The following is a 16,115-nucleotide window of genomic DNA, read 5'->3' on the forward strand; positions in this document are numbered from 1 at the left end:
ATGTAACATATTTAATATTGATAAATTGTGTGCAAGGAATATAAAAGATAAACAAGCCTCGCAATTACGAAGAATTTATATCATGTATAGACAACAGAAAAATAAATAGATAAATATAAAATTCGTGATAATGGGATATAATATTATCATTAAACTGAATAGATGTATGTCTGTGTATTTTTATTTATACATATGAGACTATTTAGTTTTTGTTATCCCTTTTTTAAATAAGCAAATTTTAATGTATAACAAATATAAAAAAAAAAAAATAATAATAATAACCAAATAAATAAATGAGAAAACTTCAAAAAAACATGTTAATGTCAATTTTGTAAAATTAAAAATAAAAACATGTTAATGTCAATTTTGTAAAATTAAAAATAAAAACATGTTAATGCCAATTTTGTAAAATTAGAAATGAAAAGATGTTAATGCCAATTTTGTAAAATTAAAATGAAAACGTGTTAATTCCAATTTTGTAAAATTAAAATGAAAACGTGTTAATGTCAATCATGGAATTGATACTATTCACGTGCGTGCTCAATAGTAATTTCTTAGAAATAAAAATAAAATAAATATTCCCAATTTATTAATAATTTTTTATGTATTCCTGTTGCGCTTTATAATCATCGAGAATTAAATCCAAACACCCAGGAGCAATATTATCAACATCTTCCATAGCTTTGTCTAGTATTTGAGCACAATTTAAAGTAGATGCATATTTTCTTATATATGAATCTATCTTGTTTCTGAATAATCTATGACCAGGCATGCCCTTAAGTATACCAAGTATTGGTTTCAATAATTCAAAAGCATTTACTAGAGTATAAAAAGATGAATTTTGTTCTAAATAAAATTTATATGCATCTAACACAGTTCTTCTACTATGTGCTGTACTTGGGCTATCATAGTTATATACAAGCTTATCTGTTTTTGCCAATACAGTAATATTTTCCATACATGCTCTTCCAATCATAACACCATATAATGGGTTTATATCATAATCTTCAATCTTTATATAATTATTATCAGTACTATTATTATGTTTACCCGACATGTTATTTATTGGTGCATATCCATTTAATAACGCTACTCCTTGTTCAATAGATTTTATCCCACCATTTAAAGTGAATTTTATATGTGGATATAATTTACATAAATCGAAAACTTTATTATATTCTAATGGTGGTATACTTCTATTTTGTTTTGGATCTAACCCTTTTAACCATGCTTTTCTTGAATGTATAATAAAATGATCACAACCAGCTGATGAAACAGTTTCAATAAAAGATCTTAAAAAAGAAAATGAATCAAGATTATCAACACCTGTTCTTATTTTAACAGTTACAGGAATTTGGACTTTTTTTTTTATTTCATAAACAATATTTTTAACAAGTTGAGGATTTTTCATTAAGTATGCACCAAATGCTCCTTTATTAGCTACTTTTGTACTTGGACATCCAACATTAATATTTATTTCATCATATCCAGCTTGTTCTACTAATATAGCTGCTTCTGATAATGATGTAGGATCAGAACCCCCTAATTGACAAACTATTGGATGCTCATTTTTATTGAAACCTAAATGTTCTTCTAAATTATTTATATTATATAATAAAGTATTATCAACAATCATTTCTGTCCATAATTGTACCTTTTTACTAATAATTCGAACCAAAGCTCTAAAATGACGATTTGTCACATTTATCATAGGGGCAACTTGTATTAAAGGTTCGATTTCATTTTTTCTTTTTCTATATATATTATTTAATGATTGTGATATATTTTCTAACTCAAAAATATTTTGATCACCCCCTCCCAATGTCTCATCTATATTATTACACGATAAAATCGACATATTTTTTTTTTTTAAATTTGTTATTTTGTTTTTAATATTAATATTGCTTCCAATGAAGAAGACACCCTTATTGTTTTTTATAAAGGGTATACAACTTTTGAATAAGTTTATGTCAGTATTTATTTTTGTATGTCTACTATAATTTATTTTACTGTTAATATGATCTTTCTTATATTCTATTTTTTTTTTTTTATATAATTTAAAATTATCTTTATAATATACTCTTATAAGAGTATATTTATTCTCATTTAGTTTTGCATTACCATGATTTTTTAAATATGTAAAATACATATATAATATCAAACCTTTTACTAATATAATTCGCATTAACTTTTTTTTTTTTTTTTTTTTTTTAGCTAGCTATGCTGGAAGAACTAGTTTGTCCTTTCGCTTATTAATTTGGGTATTCTCTTAAATGTTCTTGGGTTATTTATTTTTATTCATTTGTATATTCCCATTTTTATATAATTATTTCCGCTTTATTTATTATTATTGTACTTGTATATATATATATATATATATATATATATATATATATATATTTTTTTTTTAAATTATGCATAAAATACCAATATGAAAAAATTAAAAAAATAATAAAACACCGTTGGATAATATTTTAAAAAATGTGGGATCGAGTATGACGATGATAGATCATTTATGAGTTACATATTTTTATTATTTTTATAATTTTTCCATTTTTATAATTTTTCCATTTTTTCCATTTTTTTCAACTATGTTCATATTTGAAAGGTAGGGAAAAACATGTGGGAACGATTTTGGTAATATTGGGGTGCCATTTATATCCCTTTAATGTAATAATATATGCATATACTAATATGCAAATTTGTTCATAAAAAATTGAATGATATATTTGTTATTATATTTTTATAACTTGAAATATATCAACAACATTTTGTGTATTTCTATATTGAGTATATAAAGATGTTTCGATATTTTTTTATTTTACCTTAAAAATGGAACTAGCCATTTTTACATATAAATATAAACAGTACACCAAAAAAATTCTTTTTTTTTAATTCGAATATTATAAACACCTTCATATATTCATCACTTTAACTGTTCATGTAATTTTCTCTTAGTGTAGATATGTTGACAAATGTAACATTCCAGCAAACACCCGTTTATACATCCGTTTATACATACATACATACAATATACATGGATAACTTTGGGAATGTATATACATTTTGAGGAAACAAAATTACACCCTATTTTTGTATATACATTTATTATTTGTTATCTGAATATTTCTAAACATGTAAAAAATGTACACAACTTTTGATGGAAATAAATTAAAAAAATATAAATTTCACAAAATAGTTATTTTATTTATTAAAAAAATATTTGAACATAAATAAAAAAAATATATTCTCCATTATTTTTTTACTGTGTAGTATATAAATTTTATCTACAAACTTATACACATACTATATATATATCGCAAATATTTCAGTGTTTAACCATTTTTCCATTTATTATTATTTATCGTTTTAGTTAATTATTATATATAAGAGTATGTGCTATATATATATTGACTGTGCTGTTGGCGGTATGCATATTAAATAGATATAAATATATTAGAAAAATATAATTAAATATAGTTGAAAATTAATAAATGGATAAATAAAAAGGAATAATAAACTAATTTATATTTCCATTTTTATAAATTATTAAAATTAAAAGTTACATTAAACTTATTTTTTTTTTTTTTTTTTTTTTTTTTTTTTGTACAGAATGTTTTTTAGACGATTTCCAATCATAGCTTGTGAAAAAAAATATTGCGAATTTAGTTTTCTACATAAAAAATAAAAAAGAAAAAGGCGTATATATTTTTTTTTATTTTAATATAAATATCAAAGTATAAATATTTATTTTTTGAATTATATTTTTTTTGCTAATTTTCATAAAGTTATTTTTCGATTTTTATAATTTCTTTATTTTTTCAATGTTATATTATCGATTATAAAAATGTATATACTTAAAAAAAAATTATAATTCCCAAAAAACATCATCCTACTTTTATTTTATATTATATATATATATATATATATGTATATAATATTTATTTATCTATCATATATTTATTTTAATAAGGAAAAAAAACAATCTTTTGTATTATCATAAAAAAAATGTATATAACTTTTAATAGCACTTGAAGAAAATATACGTTATAATATGTACATAAACAAAAGTCGTTTTTTCTGAATATTTGTTTATATAATTTAAAAATTGAAACAAAAAAAATTCATAAAAAATAAATATATTTATCCGTACATGCACACATATATATTATACAAAATTAAAGATATAAAATGCATAATATAATGTATGTATTTAAAATTATATATATATATACTAATACAACATTAAAAAGACGCTTATGAAAAGCTTATTAATATATAAAATTTTTATCTTTGCTTTTATTTATATATATCAAGTTGAAATTAAAGAGAGTGTCTTTTTTTTCATCTTATATATAGTGAAATATATTTTTTTGTTTTATTTTTTTGTTTCTCTTTTTCATATTTGTTTAACGGTTTTCTGTAAATGCACTTGTATATCCGTTGTTCAATTTGAAGCTATTGTATAATCATTTAAAAAAAATATAAAAAAAAAAAAAAAAAAAAAAAAAATATATATTACAGGTCAGAAAAAAGGGCATATCCTTATTTGGGCTGAAAACATTTAATAAGTTCAAAAAAAAATTTAGATGCTTCTAAACTCAAAATCAACACATTCTTTTAATTAGCTGAGTTGTATTATATTAGACAGTCATATATACGTATATGCAAAAAAAAAAAAAAAAAAATAATAAAACTAAACGAAATAATAACCAAATAAATAAGAGCGTGTAGTATGGGTTTTCTAAAAATTGGAACTCCATTAAGTTGGGAAGATGTACAGAATGTGAAATCGTTAATCAGGCTATATGGAATATTGCAATTTGTTCATTCCTATAAATGTAATAAAGATAGAAAAGATGAACATATAATGTTTGGAGATGAAATCGAATATATAATTATAAGAAATGATGATAAAATAAAAGAATCATCTGCATTGTTATGTGCAACAGATCTAATTGATGAAATGATGAATTTAGAAAGTGGAAATGATTGTCAATATGGATCTCATTGGACTCCGGAATATTCATCTTTTACAATTGAAGGAACACCATCTGTTCCATTTAAATTTGAACTAAATTCATCATATTTTATTGAACATTGTATGAAAATAAGAAGAAATAAATTAAATAATGTTTTAAGTGGTTTGGGAGGTGTTCAAGCTATAACATTACCATGTTATCCTAATGTTTTTTTAAATAACAGTCTTATTATGGCAAAAAAAATAAATTGTGAAAATAAAAAACAAAAAAAAAATAAACAAGAATTATTAGATTCATCTCCTATAAATTTGAGTCCCATAAAAATTAATAAAACAATTCAAGATTCAGAAAATTGTGATGAAAATGAATCACGAAAACATATTTCTCAAAAAAATGAAAATAAAAATAAAACTATTAGTAATGATATTATATTAGAAGACGTTGAAGAAAATAAATCAACTAATTTTGTTAGTTCAGATTTTACCCAACAAAAATATGACGATCTTTTAGTTCCTGATGTATCTATGGATGATGTTGATATTAATAATAGAAAGGACTCAAAAAATGAGGAATGTGCCGAAAAAGAAGCTGCCAATAAAGGTGATGATAAAGAAATTGAAGCTCAGTGTGATGCTGCAAACGAAACGGTAGACATCGAAGTAGAAGATAATATGTTTATTTCAACAATAAAAGAAAATTCAATATTTAAATGTGAATTATTTAAACCAGATATAACACATGAATATAGTAATAGTTGCTTAGTTACAGATATGGTTATAAGCCCACATTCTAGATATGTAACACTAACTAAAAATATAAGAAAGAGAAGAGGAACTAAGGTTATATCATTTAATGAAATATATAAAGATGTAAATACAGAGAATATGGATATATGGAAATTATCTTTAGATAAAAATGACAAAAGAATTTTTAAAAAAAAATTAAAAAAAACAACTTTAGATGGTCATCTTATTTGGAATAAATCAATGACAAATAAAAAAAAAATAAATGAAAAAAAAAAAAAAATAATAAATGATGAAACTGAATTATTAGATAAAGTGATAAAACATAGTTTATTTAGTAATATAGATGATGATCAAGATTATATATATTCTTATAATCGTGAATTTATAGAAGAATATTCAAAAAAATGTAAAAATCCAATTAAAAATTATGTATATTTAGATGCAATGTTTTTTGGAATGAGTATGTGTTGTCAACAAATTACAATGTCTTTTCAAACAATTAATGATGCAAAATATGTATATGATCAGCTAGCTGTAATTGCACCATTATTTTTAGCTATAACTGCATGTACACCATATTTAGGTGGGTTCTTAACAGAAACAGATGCAAGATGGAGAGTCATATCAAATAGTGTTGATTGTAGAACAGAAGATGAATTGTCTTATATTTCAAAACCAAGATATTCAGGAATATCTCTTTATATATCAGATGAATTGCCATTAAAAAAAAATTACTATTATTATAATGATATTGATATTGTATTAAATAAAAATGTTTATGATAAATTAATAAAAGAAAATGTAGATGAATATTTAGCTAGACATATTTCGTCACTCTTTGTTCGAGACCCAATTGTAGTATTTGAAGGCTCATTTAGTGAAAAAGATATCACCACAATACAAGATATTATAAAAGAAAACGCTGAAAAGGATGGAAACGCTGAAAAAGATGAAAACGCTGAAAAAAATGAAAATGCTGAAAATGATGAAAATGTGAGCAATTCAAAAATGTGGAGCGAAGAGGAAATGAATAAAATATATTTGAGTGACAATTTTGAATTTTTAGAAGATTATAAAGAAAAGGTATTATCTTCACATCAACATTTTGAAAATTTCCAAAGCACTAATTGGAATAGTGTTAGATTTAAACCACCACCAATATTAGATAATAATTATTTAAATGGTCCGAGCTCAATTGGATGGAGAGTAGAATTTAGAACCCCCGATATTCAAATTACTGATTTTGAAAATGCATCTGTTGTTGCTTTAATTATGACATTATCTAAATTTATATTAAACAAAAAATTAAATTTATATATACCAATGTCTAAGTTAGAAGAGAATTTATTTAGATCATCAAAACGTGATGCAATATTAAAAGAAAAATTTTATTTCAGAAACGATATAAATTATGATACATCTAATAATGAAATTGAAGAAAAAAGTATATATGATATATTTTTTAATAAAAATAATGGTATTTTATATTTATGTTCTTTATATATAGAAGAACAATTTGAGCAAGGTTTAATTAGTTTATCAGCTAAAAATAAAATAAATGAATATATACAATTTGTTAAATTAAGATGTAAAGGTGAAATACATACTGGAGCTTCATTTTTAAGAAAATTTATTTTAAATCATCCAGCATATGAACAAAATTCATATATAAATAATCAAATTAATTATGATCTTTGTAAATTAATATCTGATATAGGAAAAGGTGAAATCTCTCCTCATGAATTATTAGGTGGTTTTGTTGACCCACATAAAGAAAGAATCAAAAATAATTTAAGACAAATTAGTAAAAGACAATATTTAAAATCATTAGCTTATAAATTTATATCTGGTGAAGATTATACTCAGTATCTTCTTCTCAATGAAGATCTAAAACATGATAAAGATTTTTTTATTCAAAACAAAAACACAAATTATGAGGAATCCGATGAATACATTGATAATAACATGCTTGAATTTGGGAAAAAGTTGTACCAATTCAGTGCATAGTCATCCCTTTTTCACGCCTTCATTTTTTTCAATTTTTTTCCACCATTTCCACGTTTTTCAAATTTTTTCAAATTTTTTCCACGTTTTTCAAAATTTTTCCACCTTTTCCACTTTTTTTATTTTTTCCACTTTTTTTATTTTTCCACCTTTTCCACCCTTCCAAACCTCGCCGCAAACGCTTTTACTTTAAATCGTGAGGACGTTCCTCTAAGTAGAATTTTGTTATTTGAAACGATTGGGTATGTATGCAGCATATACATGCACATTATGTAGGATATGTCGCTTCCCCTGAAAACGTTAAGTGGAGAACGATCTTTCAAATGTGTGAATTTATGAAATTGTAATTTCTTTATTGATAGTTTTAAATGGTCTTTTTGTTTATAAATAAAAAATAAAATAGCATAAATACACACATATACGTAACATATTATATATGCTACATATATATAGATCTTAAATGGCATAAAAAAAATACACAAATTATGTAAATAAGCTATATAATAAGATAAAGATATATCGGGGGAAAAAAAAGTACACACACAATATAAAGAGTGCATACATAGAATCGTAACGCACATACATGATTAAGTTTCTTGGTTTATGCATTAGTGTATTGATTATTTTAAGTAAGATATAAATAGTTATGTTTTTTTTTATCATTTTTATGGTGAACTTATTAATTAATCATCATTATCTTTTCCATCTTCATCATCTTCATCTTCTTCATTTTCTTCATCCTCATCCTCATCTTCATCTTCATTTTCATCATCTTCATCTTCATCATCTTCATCATCAAAATCTTCATCAAAATCGTCAAAATCTTCTAAACCAAGATAATAAGATAAAGGATTATGCCAAATTTCTCTTCTAATTATTTCTCCAAGATCTGGTTTATCTTGTAATTCATCAGTTGTAAACCATTCGAAAACAGACCATTTTGGCATTTCATTATCGATATCTATTCTACTATTAGATACAGCTGCTATTGGATTTTTTCCATCTTTCCATTTAATTCTTGTACATTCAACTACTTTTTCTTGATTATTATCAAATGTTACATGTTTAACTAAAACTAAAGGTTCCATATATTCCTTTGCTTTTTCACTAAATGTAAACGTTATTTTATAGGATCCATTATTATCCATATTATCTTTTAAATCTACTGTTGTTAAATGATTTAAAATATCGATATCTTCTGGTACGATATCACTTAATGCTGGATGTTTTCTTAAGGTATTTGCCCAAAAGCATGGAACCTTTTGAATTATTACATCTCTTTTATCAAAAAGTGGTTTTTTCTTTTCATCATATTGTTTCTGTATATTCATTTGCTCATGTGCACATTTTATGTCTAATTGTTCGATATCCTTTTGAACTGCAAATAGAAAGTTAGACACATTCATTTGAATTTTTTAAAATTAAAAAGAACATGGATCATAAGATGCATAATGAACACGGCGCACAATCGGGTCAAACCATATTTTTTTTCATTTTTTTTTCATTTTTTTTTCATTTTTTTTTCATTTTTTTTTCATTTTTTTTTCATTTTTTTTTCATTTTTTTTTCATTTTTTTTTTTTCATTTTTTTTTTTCATTTTTTTTTCATTTTTTTTTCATTTTTTTTTTTTTTTTTTCATTTCTTACTGTCTTCAAAGTCTTTTATAAATGGTATCAAAGGATCATCGTTGTCAATTTTTCTGTAAAAGAAAAAGCGAAAAAAAAAGTGTATAATTTTGGGGATAAAAAAGGTGCATAATTTTGGGGATAAAAATAATGTGTATACATATCGGCATCTTGTTATTTGGTTGCAAAATACGGATATATAATAGTGTAAATTTATCATGCTAAATATACATATATCCTGATTTATCCACACTATTTATATAATTTAAATGCACATATATTTTTAAAGAATGTTTTTTATTTGGTTCTTATTTTTTTTGCAAGTATTATAATAATTCATGTTTCTATCACTTTTTTTTATTATGTCTCTTTTTCTATGCAAATATAATATGATTAAGGGTTGTGTTCATATAAATTATAGTAATATACTTGCATTAATATTCGTTTGTTTTGTGCTTGCATCTTTGATAATGTATTATTATATAACCCATTTGGGATGTATAATACAATTTCTATACTCCCAACCAAATATATGTGGATATGTAAGTGTATATATATCTATTTATATATATCTATTTATATGTATATATTATTTAAATAACTTACGAGTGTTTAGGGTCTGTTGTATTTTCAACAGAATTTTCTGAACGATCTCTCTTCATTTTTCTTAAATTATAAAATAGAAATATAAAAAATTATCAAAATATATAAATAATTCTCTATAACTGTAAATTTTTAATACTATATTTAAAATTTAAAATACAACTTTTTTGGGATTTTTTTTTTATTTTAAATTCAGCCTTGTAGTAGAATAAAAAAAAAAACATAAGGGTATTTTCTCTGAATAAAAAATTTTATTTTTGAAAAAAAAAAAAAAAAAGCATTAAAACTAAAATAGATTATTGTATAACACTTCGAATGGATTTTTATATATACTAGTATGCATGTAATGAAAAATCAAATAATGTATATGCTATGCGTATTGCATATATATATATAATATATTATATATAATATATTTTAAATTGTTTTGTATATAAAAAATGATAATACTGCAGATCCTACATACATATATATTAAAATGCCTATGCAATATTGGGTATATTATTTTTTGCATATATCCCATATTTTTTAAATGCCGAAATTAAATAATTTTTATTTTTAATGCATTATATTAAAAATGAACCAAGTATGTATACATATATATATATACATACATACATAATATATAAATAAATATATAATATGATAAAACTTGGGCAATACAAATATTTAGTCATAAATTAAAATAATACATAATTTTTTTTCTCCCTCTTTTTTAATATTATATATATTAATTGCATATGTATATATTAAAATATGATTGTGTTAACGATAAAAAAAAAAAAAAAATAATTTTAAAGAAAAATCCTTGATAAAACCATATAATAATAGTATATGTACATGTATATATGTATATAATAAATACTATGTACCATATATAATAGCTAACTATAATTAAATGACCATATATTTGTAATACATAATTTCTTTATAACACCACTTTTTTTTTTATTATATGTAAATACGGGTTTTATACATATATTTATGTAACATAATGCCTTAACACAAATTTGTTAATTTATATTTTTTTTGAAATGTGAGGAGAGTATATAATTATTTTTATTTTTTCGATAAATTTCAAAATTACCTGTGCGTTTTAAGCGTCTCTAAATGGGGAATATTATAAGACTATTATTTATATGTAAATTTATTTAATATAATTATATAAAATTAAAATAAAATTTTTATATGATAAATATAATAATGGCAACTAGACCTTAAACTTATTTTATAATGTATAATAAAAATAAACAGGATTCTATGTTATATATTTTAATTCGAAATAAATTTACAATTTATGGAATATCTCTTAATGCAAATTTTCAGGAAAATTATATATTTTTTATGAAATACTACTAATTAATTAAAATGAATAAAACACATCAACATTATATTAGCTGAGCATATTATATATAGTCTTTTAATTATAGCTAAAAATATAATAAAAAATTATTTTATTTTTTTAACTTTATTTATTTATTTATTTATTTTTTTTTTTTTCAATATAGTTATGTTAAAAAATGTGGAGAAAAAATTACAAAAGTTTGCAGCGTTTATAATACTATATTGCCTTTCATTTTTTATTTTCATTCTTTTTTTTTTCATCCTTTTTTTTTCATCCTTTTATTATATTTATATATGTGTAAATATATTTTGGATCATATTTAATAAGTACCATTACTATAAATTATTTTTTAAATACATCAAGTTAAACAAACTATAGGAAAATATCCCTATAGAGATTATGTATAAACTAAATATATTTATTTTGCTCATTTCACAAAAATTATTGCAAATATTATGCTAATTGTCTATATATTGCATAAGCAAACATTTATAGATATACATACATGTGTGTGTGCAAATTTTAGTTTAGCATTTGCTTATTTACTTCCATTTATGCACATATCTCTTTTCTTATAAATACGATATTTCGTAAAAATAAAAAATGCATACCTAGTAAAATGCAAACTGTGCAAATTAAGTAATTTTATAATTTTATAATTTCATAATTTATAATTTTATAGTTTTATAATTTCGTCCCTTTATTTTTTATAAAAAAAATTGAAATAGTTAACTCAAAATAAAAATTACAATGGAATGAATATCTTATTGAATCTTGTCTTTTTTTTTAAATTAAAAGTTTTGAAAAATCAAACACATTATAATCTTTCGATATATTTATTTTAATAATTTATCATTTTAAATGCTTCAATTTATATAAATATGTAGACTTAATGTATGTATGACGGTATATAATTTTTTTTTTTTTTTTTTTTTTAGAAAAATAATTTTTTTCTTCATTATTTTTCTTCATTATTTCTCTTAAATATTGATATATATAAAGGATACCTTTCTGGTAATAAATCTTTATCTCTCTCTCTTTCTCTCTATACATATGTATATATATTGTTTACGTTTTAAGATTTGTTTTTACCATTTTCAATGTTAATTCATTTTATAAGTCTATCCCTGTTTGTTGTTTTATAGGAATGTAGGTCGGAAGTAACATTTAATTTTAATATAATTTAAATGACACACAAAATATTTTATAAAAATAATATAATAATTAATTTTTTATATTATTTGTTTCCAAAATAATAAGGTTTAATTATGTTTAATCCTTATTTATTGGGAAACAATCTTTATAATAAGTTAAAGATTTTAAAACATAATAAAAAATAATAAAAAATAATAAAAAATAATAAAAAATAAATGTATATAAATATGTGTTGATCACACTTTTTTTATTTAATTATTTTTTAATAACAATCTTAGCAAATGTTATAAGAAATATTTGTATCATATAAAATATATTGAAAGTTTAAAATTGCATTATATAAAAAAAAAAAAAAGACTAAATATTTTTTATATAGTTTTAGCACAAAATGGAAAAACGCGTTTAAGCCTATTATCCATTATTTTCTATCTTTTTATTTTATATATATTTTAAAATGGGTTATTATTGCCTTTATTCTAATATAGCTTTCTTTATTTTGCTATGATACATTTATCCCCCAATTATTATTAATTAAGGTATACAAATTTAAGTTCGTTATACATACATATGTATATATTTGTATATATATGCATATATATGTATATGCATTTATTCATGATTGTATCACTTTTACCTTTACTTGTTATAAGAAAGTTTAATAAATATGTAATATAGTTTTATTATAATTTGTTGTATATATATATATATTTTTTTTTACTTTGCATTTTTTACACATTTTTTATATTAGTGAATTTAGTTTATTTTTTTTTATAAGGGCATTTTATTAAATGTAACAGTTACATATATTATATATTATAAATATATATATCCTTAAAATGGGGTAATTATTATTTTAAATATTTTTTCATTTATTATTTTTTTAATATTATAATGAAGAAAATATGTTTTATAAATATATTATGAATTAAAAAAAAATTAATATATAAAATAATGTAATAAAAAAAAAAAATCACACAAATTTTTACAACAAAATAAAATTGTGGGCATCACCTTATTTTATTTTCAATGAGAGTAAGTATATTTTTATAATTTAAAAAAAAAAAAAAAAAAAATGTATATAAAAAATATGATCTGTTTGTTATATAATATAAGGGACATAATATAAAATGCAATGTGAAGGGATATATAAAATCTCTTTTTTTTTTTTTTTTCTTTCTTTTTTATATTTATTAATCTTTAAGAACTAATTTATTTTATTCTCCTGATATTTAATGATTTGAATTTATAATAAAAAATTTAGTTATGAAATTGTATATATAATATATATATATGTATATATATTTATATATTCAAATTTGATTAGTATGAATGCATATTGCAATCAAAATATATAAAAGAAAATATTAATATTATATAATAAAAATAAATAAATATCAATTTTAGAAATGTTAAACGATATCATAATACAGGTTGTTATAGCTTCTATAGGAGTTACTATAGTCAATAGTGATAAAATTAAATTTCTTCATAAATTTAGTAAGATCTGAAAATGCATTTCGCATAAATTTTTAACGAATTTATACTTTCCTATTTTATGTTATTTTTCCTACTATTTTTCCTACCATTTTTCCTACCATTTTCACATGCATATTTAAAAACACCCGTGTGCATATGTGCTGATAAATAATGCATTAATGGATATGCTTATTAATACGTATATCCTACTTACACTCTTCTGGATGTCTCTTTTATATTTATTATAATTTATTGAAATATAAAACTGATTCTCACACAAATAAGTATATATAATGCATATATTTTTTTATTTATTTCAGAATATGCAGTATATGCCTTAATCTTTTCTTTTTTGATATATAAGGGAATACCATGGAATAGAGAAAATTATTACATTTATTTAAATATTACCCCCAATGCCACAAAACAAGAAATACAAACAGCTTATAGGCAAGCTGCTAAAATATATCATCCAGTAAGTTTTGAAACATATAAAATATGGAAATATTTTTTACACTTTATATTATTACATTTATTTGATCTTTTTTTATAAATTTATCCCAATTATGAAATGCTATTTTTTATTGAATATTTAGGACAAAAATTCAGACGAATCTGCGGATTCATCTTTTATAAAATTGAAACATGCTTATGATGTTTTATCAGATGATGTAAGAAGAAGTAATTACAATCGATTTGGGGATTATAAAAATGGTACGGAAATGGGGCATACCCAGTTGTAATTTTTGTTATTTTTTACTGTTGTAATTTTTGTTATTTTTTATTTTTTTTATTTTTTTTTTCGACTCGCAGGAGAAGTAGACGACAACACCGCGACCCTGTTGATATGCCTTTCTCTAGTTCAACATGCTATGTTTTTTATTATTGGGTATTTTTTGTCATATCGTAAACAATTAGAATTTTCCAGACAGGTACATTTTAATATTATTCAAATATATAGAACAAAAGCACTAACTTTGTTTTGTTTTAAGTAGCTGTGTTTGTTTGAATGGGTATGTATGTATGTATGTATGTATGCATGTATATAGATATATATGTAGATATATATTAGATATATGAACCCGTTTGTGTGTGTGTTTATTTTTTAGATTTTCCTAGTATATAATATAGCAAGTTTCTGCTTCGAATTACAATTTCGATTTATTGAAGATGACACAACCTTTGATTGGCTTCCTGTTATAGGATATCTATTACCATATGAAAAAATCAAATTATTAAGAATGATATTTCCTATTGTTTTTTTTATTAGTATATGTATATCTGCTTATGCATATACAGATAGAAATGCGAGCTTAATTTATCTTATGCGTTCAATATTATCAACAAATAGAATAATTGTAGAAAGGTCAAATGATGTAGTTGAGTCAACTAACTATTTAAAAAAAAATGGAGATCAACTAGTTTCTAAATTACAACAAACAAGAAAATCTGACAATCCTATGTTTCAAACTAATAACAAAAATAGTGAAAATGATAGTTTAGATTCCTTCGATTCTGATAATAATAACGCAAAGGATGAAAATAAAAATTCAAAAGATGAAAATAAAAATCCAGAGGATGAAAATAAAAGACTACTTGAAAATGTTAAAGAATTCTCATTAACTCTTGATTCTCAACAAATGAATTTATTAGAAAAATGTTTTGAAATAATGAAAAATAAAAAAACAGATAATAAGAAAGGAAAAAAGAAATCATGGTTTGAATTTTTCTCTTTACAAATGGTATTTGGAGTTATATTTATTTATATGTGGTTTACTTCAAAGTAAAATTCAAAAACAGAAAGGAAGAGAAAAGAAAGAGAGAAAAAAGAAAGAACGAACGAACGAACGAACGAGAGAAAAAAGAAAAATTAATTGATAATGGCATATACATTTTCATATTTTTTTTTTTTTGAAAAATTCAACCGAAATTATTTCAAAACCGACATTACACAAATCGGTATACCGAATTTTATGGGTGTCTGTTTTAAAACACTCACATGCATATTATTTATACATATTTGTAATCAAAATATGTAATGTTTATTTTTTTTTCATTGTTAATGTTTGCTTAGTAATAACTAATTTAACTATTTTTTCAATTTTATCTTTTATATTTTTACTTTGGTTCCACACAATTTATCGCTCTAAAATGGGCAAGGAAATATATAAACAACAT

At 21.8% G+C, this 16,115-nt stretch overlaps 4 protein-coding genes across 4 annotated transcripts; 2 read left to right on the forward strand and 2 right to left on the reverse strand.

Annotated features, from left to right (window-relative positions):
* Positions 1 to 589: 589 nt before the first annotated feature.
* Positions 590 to 2,185, reverse strand: PY17X_0823000 (uncharacterized protein; the record flags this gene model as incomplete). Its single annotated transcript, XM_722431.1, has 1 exon — positions 590 to 2,185. The coding sequence occupies one exon, from the start codon at positions 2,183 to 2,185 to the stop codon at positions 590 to 592; it is 1,596 nt and encodes a 531-aa protein (XP_727524.1).
* Positions 2,186 to 4,735: 2,550 nt separating this feature from the next.
* PY17X_0823100 (gamma-glutamylcysteine synthetase) lies at positions 4,736 to 7,735 on the forward strand (the record flags this gene model as incomplete). The annotated part of the gene is made up of 1 exon (XM_724297.1): positions 4,736 to 7,735. The coding sequence occupies one exon, from the start codon at positions 4,736 to 4,738 to the stop codon at positions 7,733 to 7,735; it is 3,000 nt and encodes a 999-aa protein (XP_729390.1).
* A 680-nt stretch (positions 7,736 to 8,415) lies between these two features.
* Positions 8,416 to 10,020, reverse strand: PY17X_0823200 (nucleosome assembly protein, putative; the record flags this gene model as incomplete). Its single annotated transcript, XM_022955728.1, has 3 exons — positions 8,416 to 9,110; positions 9,380 to 9,432; positions 9,965 to 10,020. The coding sequence occupies 3 exons, from the start codon at positions 10,018 to 10,020 to the stop codon at positions 8,416 to 8,418; spliced, it is 804 nt and encodes a 267-aa protein (XP_022811967.1).
* A 3,847-nt stretch (positions 10,021 to 13,867) lies between these two features.
* PY17X_0823300 (DnaJ protein, putative) lies at positions 13,868 to 15,724 on the forward strand (the record flags this gene model as incomplete). The annotated part of the gene is made up of 5 exons (XM_022955729.1): positions 13,868 to 13,958; positions 14,258 to 14,412; positions 14,534 to 14,651; positions 14,751 to 14,869; positions 15,047 to 15,724. 5 exons carry the CDS (start codon positions 13,868 to 13,870, stop codon positions 15,722 to 15,724), a joined length of 1,161 nt encoding a protein of 386 aa, XP_022811968.1.
* Positions 15,725 to 16,115: the final 391 nt, after the last annotated feature.

Source organism: Plasmodium yoelii (genome assembly GCF_900002385.2).
Source record: "Plasmodium yoelii strain 17X genome assembly, chromosome: 8".
Classification (NCBI taxonomy): Eukaryota; Apicomplexa; class Aconoidasida; order Haemosporida; family Plasmodiidae; genus Plasmodium; species Plasmodium yoelii.